The sequence below is a fragment of the Urocitellus parryii genome, chromosome 14 (genome assembly GCF_045843805.1).
Source record: "Urocitellus parryii isolate mUroPar1 chromosome 14, mUroPar1.hap1, whole genome shotgun sequence".
NCBI classification, from domain to species: Eukaryota; Metazoa; Chordata; class Mammalia; order Rodentia; family Sciuridae; genus Urocitellus; species Urocitellus parryii.
Genome location: NC_135544.1, coordinates 35,746,841 through 35,761,202, shown reverse-complemented (window position 1 = coordinate 35,761,202; position 14,362 = coordinate 35,746,841). Strand labels below are relative to the sequence as shown.

General features: G+C 32.9%; 1 protein-coding gene across 1 annotated transcript in view; it reads right to left on the bottom strand.

The window, feature by feature from the left end:
- The window catches only part of Vegfc (vascular endothelial growth factor C), a 116,676-nt gene that overhangs the window by 21,855 nt on the left and 80,459 nt on the right, over positions 1–14,362 (bottom strand). Inside the window, exons 2-3 of the mRNA XM_026415223.2 lie at positions 12,863–13,076; positions 10,991–11,181 (exon numbers count right to left, since the gene is read on the bottom strand). Coding sequence (XP_026271008.1) covers positions 10,991–11,181; positions 12,863–13,076 — 405 coding nt within the window. The remainder of the gene's footprint in view (positions 1–10,990; positions 11,182–12,862; positions 13,077–14,362) is intronic.

Below are 14,362 nucleotides of genomic sequence, written 5' to 3'. Positions count from 1 at the left end.
ATATTAGAATTATGATAACCAATTAATTATTATAAAGCAGAGATGTGACAGACCAATGAATATGTTCAAGGCAAAAAATTATTCCAGAATCCAAGATTATTCAATATCCAAGTTCAAAATATTCTAGGGATTTAAAAAAAATGGCACAAATCAACTTTAGTAAATATCTTTGTGATTTAAGAGCAAAGTTATTGGCCACACTACCTAGAAATGCCTGGCTAAGTCCTATTTTATGTAAACTGAACACACAGACATAAACTACATAGATGTAAAATTAATTTTCATTCCATATTAAATTTCTCCCTCCAAGTAGATTTACGTGTCTCAGATCTCTTATTGAATTTATTATGTTTAAAAGAAAAACAAGCACATTTATTATTAAATAAAGCTGTGTTTCTGAAATCTTGACAAAGGTCTTATGAAAATCAGCTTACAATAAGGCAGGGAATTTATATGATTCCAGATTAGAGTCTTAAAGTTCAGTCTTATTTATAGGAACATCACTTGTTCTCCAAAGAAGAAAGAATTCTAACAACAAAAACACCCAAAAGTTTTTAAGTGAACACACTAATTATTAAGTAAAACTAGTGGACTTAAATTTCTAAGATTCTGAAATTCTAAATCATTATCAGTAAAAAATGGTAAAAGGGAAATCATGTCCATAAATGCTTGAGGAGATCAATTTGTAGTAATGTAAGGATAGTTAAGCCAGGTATTATTTGGTGCTTCAATGGCAGTCTGAGCAGTGCTAAACAGAGGATATATACCGAAGGGGTCTTGAAACTTGGCTCCTTGCTATAATTTCATACTATCAGTTGAGGATCATTGAAAATACTAAAGGGACATAACTGGTTGTCAATTTTGTCCACACCAGTAGGGAGACTTTTTAAAAGAATATGACATAAGGAAAGACTGTCATTTGCTACAACATAGATGGAATGGAGATCATGATAAGGGAAATAAGCTAAGCAGAAGGACAAGTACCAAATGATTCCACATATCTGTGGAATATAAAATAGCTGAGCTCATTGATTACCAGAGACTGGGGAAGAGAGGGGAGAGGGAGGAATAAGGAAAAGCCCATCAATGGGATTAAGTTACAGTTAGGTAGGAGCAACAAGTCATGGCGTTTCATGGTATAGTGAAGTGACTATAGATAGTGGCAGTGTATTGTTTATCTCAAAAAGCTAGAAAGGGAGTTTTGAATGTTTTTGCCATAAAGAAATGATATATGAGGAGATAGATAGTTTAACATGATTACACAATGTGTACTTTTATTAAAACATAACATGGCACAGCATTCATATGTGCAACTTTTGTTTTTACATACCATTTTTTAAAAAAAGTATAATAAGGGGCTGAGGTTGTGGCTCAGTGGTAGGCGCTTGCCTAGCATGTGTGAAGCACTGGGTTTAATCTCCAGCACTACATAAAAAATATACTAAATAAAGGTGTTGTGTACATTTATAACTAAAAAAAAGTTTTAAAAATAAATATAATAAGTGGAAATACCTAAATCTTAAAAAGCATCACATTTTATTCATTTGAATTGTATTCATTACATATTCATTAAAAAATTCAATGACTTTATAAGCATAAGGACAACAGGTTTCAGGAGAAATTGGCACAGGGTTATACACAGGCAGGATACTTTTATTAGCTCCCACACATAAATTTTTGAATTTGGAAAAGTAATTCAACTTTTTTTCTGCTGTATTTTCCCTTAATAATCAGTAAACCAAGGATAACAATCCTGATGCATTACTTCATGGGATTATTATAAAGATTGTATAACCTAATGTATATGAATGCAATGTGTATATTGTTTGCTATAAAGATGAGAGTTGTTATTATTAACACAAATTCTCAAGATACTATGCATTTTCCAGAATACTGTCTATAATACACAGATAGTCTCAATGTATGACTGCAATCTATGCCAGAATTACGATTTTGATCAGTTTGTTCTAAAATAACATTTGTTCATGTGGTTTGGATGAAACCTTTTATTGGTGAAATGATGCAACGGCAGAAATCTTTTGCACTAAAAATAACTATTTTATGAGAAGGAACTCTGGAGGAATTATATAAACTGCAATTTTCCTATGTCTTAGAACATCTATAGAACCTACATTAAGGACTAATACTATAGTAGATATATAAAGCAACTTATAAGAAATTTCTAATATACTTATAAACTTTTATTTATTCTTTTTTTTTTTTTTGCAGGGCTAGGAATTTACCTCAGGGCCTTGCACATGCTAGGCAAGCATTCTAACACCAAGCCACATTCCAAGCCCTTAACTTTTGTATTCACATAATTTATGATTTGCGTTATTTATGCCTTGAAATAGTGTAAATGGCAGGAAGGTGTGCAGGTCAGCAAATAAAACCCCAAGGATTTGTCTACTAGGCAGTTAGATATATGTGTCTAGAGCTATAGGAGGCATGTAAGTGTCATAAACATTGTTAACTGAAGTCTTGGACATTGGTGAAACTACTTAGTGAATCTTTGTAATGAAAAGTGTCTAAGAATAGAAACCTGGGGCAGAGGAGCATTTAAAGGTTGAGAAGAGGCAAATGAACTGGTAAATACATATGGGAGAGAACATGGAAGAGCAGGGGTGGGTGCTGTTAAAGATACGGAAGGCAAAAAAGAGAGAGGAGGGCTTCAAAAAGGTGTCACAGGGTCAGCTGCCTCTGGGAAACCAAATATATAAAAAGCTGAATGGAGACAGGTCCCAGAAGTGGCCCTGAGGGTTGTGGCTGAGCCAAGAGTGCAGGAGAGGAGTGGCAGTGGGAAAGGAGGGATAAGGAGGGAGGCCCCATATGATGGGAGGGAAAGGGCTTAGATGGCTCAGACAATGAGGAACAGTTTTGCTTACAAGAATTCTTGCAATCACTGCAAGATCTGGCATTGTCTCCTGTGACAGAAGACCATGCAGGGCCTGAGAGTGAAGGATAAGGCATCATTTGAGATAACAGTGACTGCAGAAGAGTTGATGTTTTCCTATCCCTAACCCTGACAGCATTACTTCTGCTCCCAGGGATATCTCCCATTCTCAGTTCCACCCTGGCCTGTTTTCCAAAGAGGAAAGAGGTCACGATGAGTAGTATCAGTGATCATGGGTAAACATCATCCATTATAGTGTGGATAACGTCTACAATCGGGATCTTCCCACAAGTATCAAGTATGTATGTAGGAACAAGAGCTTTGAAGAATGTTCTAGTGAGATGGAAAACAGTTAGCTACATATCAAGAAAACATATTCCTGGAAACATAAGACTGTCCTTCGCTTTTAAAGGTTGGAAGAGATTATATTGGTGAATTCACTGAATAAAAGGATACAGAGAGAGATAAAGAGGAATTAAAAAGAAATCACTGTTCAGAGGTTAAGTTGAAGGGATTTTATAAGCTTAAAACTATAATACAGTTTGAGAGAAAAATTTACTTGTAGGCTAATTAAAATTAGGGAAAACGGTCTTAATTACTGATGTCTAACCTCTTTTTTGGCTCTACACAGACAATTGTCCAACTCAGTAGTTAATTTCATCCAAAGGAATAAATAGGCTGCCAAATTAAAATAACAATCTGTTTTTTTTGTGTTGAAACATCCTCTATCCTCAAGTTCTGACCCGAGTTTTTCAAGCTATCTTTTCAATTCTCAGTTTAATTATGTCAGTGTGGAAAAAAATTAAGGGTCCAGAGAAAGATGCCTTTGACAAATATGAAAAGTGGAAATATTCCTGATAATTGAGTTTTGTTCATCTATTTACTTCAAAAGATTGTAAAAACACAAACGTAGAGTATAACATATGTGTGTGCACTAAGACATAACGGTGCCTATGCTAGTTGCTGGATACTCAAGGAGTCACTTAATTTTCCAATTTTTGTTCTTCCCTGGTCTCGTTTGTATAATCGACTGATTTGTTTTTTTTCACCATTGAATTTTTTTTTGTATATAAAATTACTACTCTTTTTCATAAGCATAATAAATTCCATTTTGTTGTTGAAAGACCAATTTGTTGAATTTTGTATAGCTATAATTAAATACTAATGTTACTAAGAAAGTGTCCAGAGGTATGTTTTCCTAATCAGATAACATAAGATTAGGAAATATAAACTTTTTTAGAAGCCATAAAATAATTAATAATTAGGAGTGTCCCCCTTTCAAAAATAAAGACATATGCTTTTCAAATAACTGTCAACTTCTCTACTTGGTTATTCTTTACTACAGAAGAAGAACTAAGAACATAGTTTCAAGAAACAAATGACTTTAGTTATGAGTCCTGGATCAGAAATTTTTCTAACTTCTCTAAGCTTCTGTCTAAAATTTGAATAATCATGGTGGTGACTTCAAAGTGGTAATGTTGGGATCCCTCCTCTTCTTCCTCCTCTTTATCACAGGATCATCATCACAGGCCAAGATTAAGTTGAATCTTTGTTAAAGGAATTCTGAGGTTTTAAATTTGTTTAAAATCTTTCCTGTGTAGTTTTTCAATGATTATTTACAGAATACTTAGAATGTGCCAAGCTCCTTGCCAGAATCTGAATAATATTTATCAAGGACTCTTGTCCTTATGCAGCTCATAGTTTACAAGAATGACAATGACAGCTAGGGTGAATTAGATATGCATGCACACACTCATGCAAGCACACATACACACAGATAGATATGATGTTAGAACTTTTAAAATACCACATAGTTTAAAATAAATGCTATTTATTAAGCAAGAACCTGCAATTTAACTTCCATATGAAATGTGTTCTTGCCATTATATGAAAATCTGAACCAAAACAATAACTAATTTTCTCTCAAAAGAGTTAAGATCTATTCAAATACATTGGTATTCAAAATAATAAGGAGATTATTTTATATTTTAATAAAATATGAATCATTATGCTATTGTCAGACTGTCTTTTGCTTTAATGTGTGCACAATAGTATTTTCTATTGTATACTTAAGTTTATAGAGTACATAAATTATATTTTATTTTCAGCATTAACTAATAATCTCATGTTTATTCAGTAAATACTGATGTCGTAATTGACTTGATAAATCAATTATAATATAATGTTTTGAAATATTTTCCTAAAATGTTTTTTTACTATAAAGTGAGTAGTTCTTAACCAATACATGATATTCACTTAGGATTTAAGTAATAATAATATAATTTATTATGGAGACTAATTACATATTTTTCTATTCTAAGAGTATATGTTTATTAAAATAGTTTTTGCTTTGGGAGCAGATCAAAAAGATTTATATAAAGAGGGTATTTTCAGTTGGGTACACTGGCATATGACTCGGGAGGGTGAGGCAGGAGGATTAGAAATTTAAAGCCAGCCTCAGCAATTTATGGAGGCCCTAGGTAACTTAGAGAGATTCTGTCTCAAAAGAAAAAAAAGGCTGGGGATGAAGATCAATGGTTAAGTGCCCCTGGGTTCAATTCCTGGTACCAGGAAAAAAAAAAAAAAAAAAAAAAAAAAAGCACTTTCAATGAGGCTGGAATTTGAAAAAAGTCAGATTGTTTTCTCTGTAAAACTATTATAAAGAAGAGGAAATGGAAAGTGTTTCCAACAGTAGTTTCCCAGTTGTTACCCACTGCACTCTTTAATACGAATATTTAATAGTCAGTTCTCATCAACAAAAATGGACTTTAAATAAAATTGTGTTATAAAACAATAGGTTGTTTACCCCAGCATAGCAATAGCTATAAACAACAACTCCTGTTTCTACTTATTTTATAGGCTATTCAAGAAAAAGGTGTACAACTCACTGAGAATATTCTAGGAAACAGTGTAACTACTAAATTCAAATGTTTGTGTGGAGACAAATATGACCACCAAATTCCTGCCTTTAAAACATCTATATACCTAAAATACAATCAGTTTATCTTCTATAATATTTAATTTTAATTTAAATCATAGATTAATTTAAAATCAATTTAAATATTCGATCCAATTTCCTAGATATGAAACAGTGAAAAATATAAAATAAAAATAAATATCCCAACTTTGAGTTCATTATATATAAAAATATATAGCCCTTTGAGGGTGTGATCAGTAATTGAATAATTTGATGAAAAGATTATAAAATAAGAAATAATCCCTAAAAAATGGAGAAGGTAAAACCTGAGGGTTCATGTAGTATTTCAACTGGACAGCACATGGACAGCCATCAGGGGCCTATGGAACTCAGACTGGGCCTGGAAATGAACACCACAGATTGTAGACAGTGTAACAAATTTACATCTGGCACTGAATTAATTTTAATAGTGTTATGCTTAAAATGCATACACAGTGCTATAACTAGAGTTAAAATCTTAATTCAAGAGTTTTAAAAATACTGAATAAAATGTGTGAACATCATCATACCTTCAGTTGGACAAAAGTGGCATTCTTTACAGAGGTCTTAATAAATTTCCTAAGGCAAATGTTATTCCTAAAGAAACTCCTGATGACTGTTATTGCTGTAGAGTTCTTTATCCACATCAGAATGAAACCTGATGTCCAACCACTGTGCTTGCCAAATATAAATTTGCTAAGGATACAATACACATCACCTTCTACTTGCTGAACACATGTGAGCAGAATAAGTTAACGTTTCAGACTGTCACAACATTCTATCTAATTAACGGAATAGCTCTGACAACAGTGCAAAATAGTTATCTCCTAGTTTTATTATATGGTAATGTATTTTACTGAGGTTTAAATATATTTTGCTGTAAAAATTTATGAAACATTAATTTCAAGTCCAACATAATCTGAAATGCCTTTGATAATATATGTGTTTACATTATTTCTTTAAAAAATAATGAAAAGTGGCTTGGGAGGTTAAGGCAAGAGGATTGCAAGTTCCAAGCCAGCCTCAGCAAATATGAAGCACTAAGTAAGAACTTGTCTCTAAATAAAATACAAAATAGGGCTGGGGATGTGGCTCAGTGGTCAAGTGCCCCGAGTTCAATCCCTGGTACCAAAAAATAAAAATAAAGATAAAATATCCCCAAAATGCCTTTTAATGTTTGAAACAGAATGTTAAATAATGCTGTTTCTGTATGTTAGAGTGAGCTTCTGCAGGTGGCTGGCTCTTTAGTCCAGCACCAATGACCATGTACTAACTCCAGGACCCAATGGACCCCATGGAGTTAGTTTTCCTTTATCCATCCCTATCTTCAACACAACATAAAAGTAAATAGTATCATTCAGAGAATGTTTTAATCCAAATATGGGGCTGGAAAGCAGGTGACTTTTCTTTCATTTCTACATTAATCACCAAATAATTTTCTTTCTACAAAATTTGCCATTTTTTTTTGGTTTTATCTCCTACAAATACAACTTCTCATAAGAAAATGCACTTACTACATGTGTTTATGGAAGAGGTGAAGAAGACAGCAATTTCAAAGTCACTCATGTATTAGTTGTGGGAGACTTTGAAGCAGTTGTTATCGATTACTTCACTTAGGAATGCTTAGTGCATATGGTTTTACTTTTCAAATAATGGCTGGCTTCCTCACACAGTATGATAACCTGCCCTTCACTGAGCCCCATAAAAACATTTTTATGAAGCTTCTATTAAAAAAAAACAACAACTTGAGTTTATCATTACTTAAAGTACAGTGTCCTTAAAATTTATCTGATTCCAATCGATGACTGTTGGTTAAAAAAATGTGTCTGGGACTTCTAACAACAACAACAAAAATAAATAAAACAACTTTTTTTCATTGACTTCAGAAAATTTAATAGTAGGAAAATTCTTTTATAAATTTGAAGAAAATCCTCACATACTCTCATTTAAACTACACTGATAATATAATAATTTGAAAAAAAAACTTAAGCATGAGCTTTTTTGAGTTGCTGAATTATTAAAAATGGAAACATCAATGAACATTGCCTTTGGGAGTTTCCTACCTTGCTTTATAAATCTCCTTGAATGCAGTTCCATAAACCTTTGTATTTCTCTTTTACAACACTTAGACTACTTTTAATTATTTTATTAATGTTTATTTTCTTGGATAATTTGCAAACTCCATTTACCTACTGCAAAACATAGTATGAAACGCTACTTAATCAAATTCAAGTTATAATTTTTCTTTTATTATTAACAAACACATCTGAGTTGATTGAAGAAAGGAGCATGATATCACAAAACTCAAAGGAAGAAATGACTGATAAATATTGGCTCTCCCTTGGCATTAGCTTTTGCTGTTCTGAGGAATGACTTCTCTATTAACAAGCACACAAGGGCTTCGAATAACCTTTATCAATATGATGCTTCCTTCTAAATCGAAACTGAGAGACCCATTCACTTAGCCAAATTCTATAATTATGTGATCAACATTCTTCTGGGATCTATAGCTAAATAGATTCCAATTCTCAAAATCAGCATATTCAAAACCCAACTTTTGATGTTGAATTAGTTGCCTTTCACTCAAGCATTAATTCTAAATTCTCCAAGTCTTCACTATGTACCAACGATTGCTGTTGCTCACAATAATAACCAAACATAGTGTTTTCTTTGATGTGATTTAGAATCTAGGGAATAAAACTATCTGACAGATGAGGTAATGATGCTAAAATGTGAGGATAAAGGGTAATATATGAGCATGAATGACAACATGGAGGTGACGTTTATATCTAGGTCTAAGGATGAGGAGAAATTAACAGGATAAAGGAAGATCCCGGGATCATTTCCACAAAGCAAAGCTTTGTAAGAATGTGGAAGTGAGGGGTGCTGACATAACATAAGAGCTAAGAATTTGGGAACTGATGAAAAGTAGCTTTTAAAGAGAAGAGCAGTAACAAATGAGGCTGGAATTTAGGGAGCATCTAGATCATGAACCACCCATAAATATAATGTAAAGGAATTTTGTCTTACAGAGGGTGCCATTCAAAATGTTTAGCACCTAGTGTGTTTGCACCAATCAGAACAATCAGATTTCCTGAGCAATCCAATTAGCAAACACTAGCTAATCAATACACTGGCTGTGTGCTAGCTCAGTTTCAAGCAAGCAATGCTATGGAAAGTTTTAGAAAAAAAATCACTATTAAAACATGGCTAACAGATTGGATTGGAATAGAATGACATTAGGGACCAGTTATCAGACTGGTCCAGGTCTAGGTGAGGGATTAACGTGGCCTATGTCACAGTGGGATCAGCAGAATGAAGACACGAGATGCATCCTAGAGATGTTTGGAAGGCTTTTTAAAAGATCAAGTTGGTTTAACTAAATGGATGAATGACAATGTCATTTTCAGACAGAGACTCTGGAAAAAATGAGATTCATTTACTTGTTTGCTTGTTTGAGGAGAAGGGGCTTGGATATAACTCCGGTGTGAGACAGATTAGTGTCAAAACTGTTTAGGCAAAAGCCAAATCACAAATTCAAGTAGGTAGTATGGTTATCTGGAGAGCAGTCTACTAAATAATACTTGGGAGTCTTCAAAATGAGTAGATGAAGACATATAATGTGAGTGTGCAGAACTGGATGAGAGGTGTCCTGGGAAAAATGTTAATTTCCACCCCTAGTATCTTCAATCTCCAAGTCCACAAATGTAATGGAACTCGAAAATGCCTCTGATGCTTCTTCCAACTGATGAAATAACATCCTCTCTGTTCTCCTTACTTCTATTTCTCCTCTTCCAAATCTGTCCTCAAAGCTGTCCCCAGCTTGATAGTATAACAAATCTGAATAGTCAGTTTCTACAAAACATCTTATCTCAGCCTTGGATAGCTGGCCTGTTTCTTCCTCTCCAGTGTCATCTAATGTACATAGCCCTTGACCTCACTTTTTGTGCTTCCAATACTATGAGCTTCTTTAATTGTTGGGAACCAATATGCATTCTCTGTCCCAGGGTCTTTGCATACACCTTTAAGTTAATTTTAAAGACTAATTTGCAACTACATGGAAAAATGCAGTCAAAGGAACTGAGGCAGTAATTTTAACTTTCAGTCCCATTAATATTATATTAAAATAAGAGTAGGTTTAGCTAGCTATGATCAACTAAGATGTACATGAAATTAAAATGTGACTTGCTGTCATTCCACATCATACAAGCAAATTTAACATTACATTTTTCAAAAATTTCATTTTTCATTTTAACCATCAAAACATAGTTTTGAATGTAGTCAGAATACTATATTCAATGATAGTCCACTTATCATAAGAATGGAAAAGTCTTTAAAGCAACTACAGTTTTGTCTTTCTGGGATACGCTTGCATCAGGCCAGCCCACAGTACTGCCTCTGTGCAGGCAGTCAGCACCCACATGACTTCAACCAACACTTTAACATCATATTGGATGGACTTTATGGATTATTCAAAATATTTGAGATTTAGTGTCAGAATTATCTTCCTTGCTTTTGAAAGGAACACAATAATTTTTTAAATGTAATGGCTTATTTCAACACTATGCCACTGTTTCACAGAACACACGGATATAAGTATACATTTTGGATAGGTAATTTATGTTATATACAACCAGAAGATATAACCATTTAAAAGAATTTTAGTTTTAAATGAAAATGCTTATTCTTGAAGGTTAACACATGCACACACACATATCCATATATTGTACACACATGCATAAATTTATACATATATATAGTACATACACATATATATATATATATTGCCCACACGAATCCACACACACACACACACACATATTGCACACATATATATCCACACACATATACACATATTGTGTACACACACACACACACACACATTGCTATTTATCATTTTCTTCACTAGGTTTTGATTCCACTATATATGAACAAAGTTCATACAACATCAATTACTTTCTTCATGATACTGTTTTATCCCAAAACAAAATATTAGACCTTTACTTCATTCCCCTAAGAAATATTAAAAACTCTGACTTGAACAAAACTACTTCAGTGGGACCAGAAGTTTTAGTCCCACGTTCCCAGAGTCAAAGGCTCTTCCTGAGAGGGCTCTCAGAGCTGAAATAGGAAATACCTACCGTCTTGCTGAGGTAGCCTGTGCTGGTGTTCATGCACTGTAGCCCCTCACTGTTGCAGCAGCCCCCACATCTGTAGACGGACACACATGGAGGTTTAAAGAAGGTGTTTGTTGCTGCTCCAAACTCCTTCCCCACATCTATACACACCTCACGTGGCATGCATTGAGTCTTTCTCCACTCATTATCAATACCTGTCGAGTCACAGGGAAGTCTGTAAGTTACACAGAAGCCACCAAGGGGGAAAAAGCCCACAGCAGTTGGAAGCTACTCACATTTGATTTCAGATTTTATGCTTTAAGTACAATATATAAATTTAGGGAAATAGCTGCCACGATCCTAAATTGCACTGTAAATAGGAATATGATCTAGCTCATACCAGCTAAGGATATTTTCCTAAAAAAAACTCATTTCTAAAGCCATGTAACATGCAAAGTTAGGACTGCACTTTTTAAAAAACATTAAATCACTATTCCACAGCAATTATGTTTGATTTTTCTTATTTAAGAGAATGGGAATTTAATATATGGATGCTTATATGATTACAGAAACAGAGACATGTTCATTTGCTGTTATATACTGCTTTTGTGGTCTTAAAGCAGATGTAAATGATATGATTTTATTTTCTTTTTAAAAGGAAATGTAAAAGGAAATGTAAATGAGAAGTTGTCTATGGTTTTGGATTCAACTCAAAAATCATTTTCAGGCAGGCTACTTGACAATTTGGGGTAAAATCATGGCAATAGCTATGTGAAATGCAAGGTTAATTTCCACCCATCAGTCTTTGTATCTAAACTAACTTTATTTTTTTTCCAGGAAAATCAAATTTCCTATTTCTTTCGTGCTTTTTCTTGGAATTTTTACCATTTTTTTTTATTGGCTTCCTATAACACTATTGACTCTTTTACTGTACTACAAATGATGTATTTCCTAAGTGATCTAGTTTATTTCTCCCATATTTTCCCTAAAATAAAATTTTGGGAAAAAAAACTATAAAAAGACATAGACTATAGGTTATTCAACCATGAAGTCATTTTTGTTTGTTTTTGCTCTCAAAATACTTTGTAATATCAAACCTTTCAAGTAATGTCTAACAACTAAAGGGAGCTATTTTTAAAAATTAGCTCATCAATTGATAACATGCTCTTTTATGCAATATTGCAGTGTTTTGTGAGATGTATGCTAGATATCCCATCAGCTTCACAAAATCCAGCTCTGACCCAGCCATCTATCTACAAAGTAGGAGTCAACAAGTAGCATTTGAAAAGGTGATCTGGGTTTGTTTTTAGAGAAATTAAGCATTTCTAAGTTCAAATAAGAAAGAAAACTTAGGTAGAGTTATTTTGTAAGATATAATATACTTTAAATGATTAAACTTGCCTAGTGTGTAAACTGTATCTAAATGTTCTAAATTTTATATTTTATTTTTTGGTACCAGGGATTGAACTCAGGGGCACTTGGCACTGAGCTGCAGGCCCAGCCCTATTTTGTATTTTAATTAGAGACAGGGTCTCACTGAGTTGCTTAATACCTCACTGTTGCAGAAACTGGCTCTGAACTCACAATCCTCCTGCCTCAGCCTCCCAAGCTACTGGGACTACACCACATCCAGCAGTTTTTATAATTTGACAATGGGATATTACCCCAATTTAAAAAAATGTGTTGATACACCTGTGCCTTTCTAGCTTTGAATTTCAAGAAAATTCAACACTCCAAGTGAAATTAAATAATGTTGTATATTTAAAGTATTTTTAATTTTCTATTTTCTTGACACTCATGCCATAAGGTATAAATGCTGAAATTAAAGGGCCATGCTGGCAGCCTTAAATAATTTGATATATGAGGCTCAGTAAATATTTTCTTTCTCACACTTACTTTTCAGGATCTCTGCATTATAATGTGCTGCAGCAAATTTTTGTGTCTCTTCCGTCCTTGTGTTGAGGTTGGGCTGTTCTTTACTGTGTTGCCAGCCTCCTTTTCTTAACTGACACTTGTACATTTTCCAGTATTCTGGGTAGAGAACAGTCATGAGCTCATCTACACTCGACACGGACCGCAACTGTTCCTCCAGGTCTTTGCCTGCATATGCCTGTCAAGGAAAAATGCAAGATCAATTACTTATCAGACTCAGGATATGGAAACAGATACATTAAAAAAACCTTTAGGCTTAATGTTATTTATGTTATATTTGCTAATAAAAATATTGTCAATGACTCCTCACCTACTTTAATTTCTTGGTAAAATTATATTTATATTTTAATTAGTCTGAATTGCAATTAGCAATATATACTTTTTTAAGACAAAATTTTTGATATGTGATTTTTTTTTGGAAAGCATTACAATTCTTATTACACATATAGGGCACAATTTTTCATATCTGTATATAAAGTATGTTCACGCCAATTTATGCCTTTATACGTGTACTTTGTTGTTCTTTTGTGCATTAAAATTCTTAATTGATTTTAATAATGATTTTCAAAGTGGCTTATTTATTTATCATTCTTTTACATAATTGGCAAATTTTGTTAGCTTGAAAATGTATTCAAGTTTGTACTGTCTATTTACATAAAAAACTATACTGAAATTTATTGTTTCCTTTTTAGTTATAAGCATTGATAAAATATAATTAAGTAGGATGCTAAAAACTTAGAGATCTTACTTTCATGGAAGCTGTTGAAGAAAAAAAATCATATAAAATAAGATTTCAAGAGTAGTGCCACAATAAAATTTATATTTTAGCAAAACCTCCCAACATTTCAAAAAAATTTTGTAAGCAAAAATAATTTTGCTGTGAAAAAAACATGAGATAGTTTAAAGCAGACTAAATCCACTTATAAATTGTTGCTTATTATAAGTATATCCAATTAGGGAGAAAATTCCATTGCATTTAATTAATTACCATATCTAAGAAAAAATTAATTTTTCTAACTTATGCTTTAAAATGAGAAAAAGTGGAACTTTTTTGATTTATCTATCTTTGAAGTAAAATTCAACAGTAACTCTTTATTTTATATTGCCATTATCAGTCTATATTTTTTTAGCAAGCACAGGAATCCATTGGAGAATTGTTAAAACTGCAGTTAACTGCTTTCACCTCCCCATAAATTTCTGGGTAGGAATCAAGACTCTATGTTCATTTCAACAAGTTATAGTTCTCCTTTTCTAACTTTTGAAGAATAAAATTAACATATTTTTCTTAACAACTGAAATATTATTTAATTGAAAGTTTCTCACACTGCATTTTAAGTAAATCAAATTATCCTTATAATTTTTGTAATACATTTTCTTACATAGTTACAAAACCTCCTAAAAATAAGGCAATAGATTATGAAATGTGTTCCTTTCTATTAGAGAATGAAGTTGGCAATTAATATT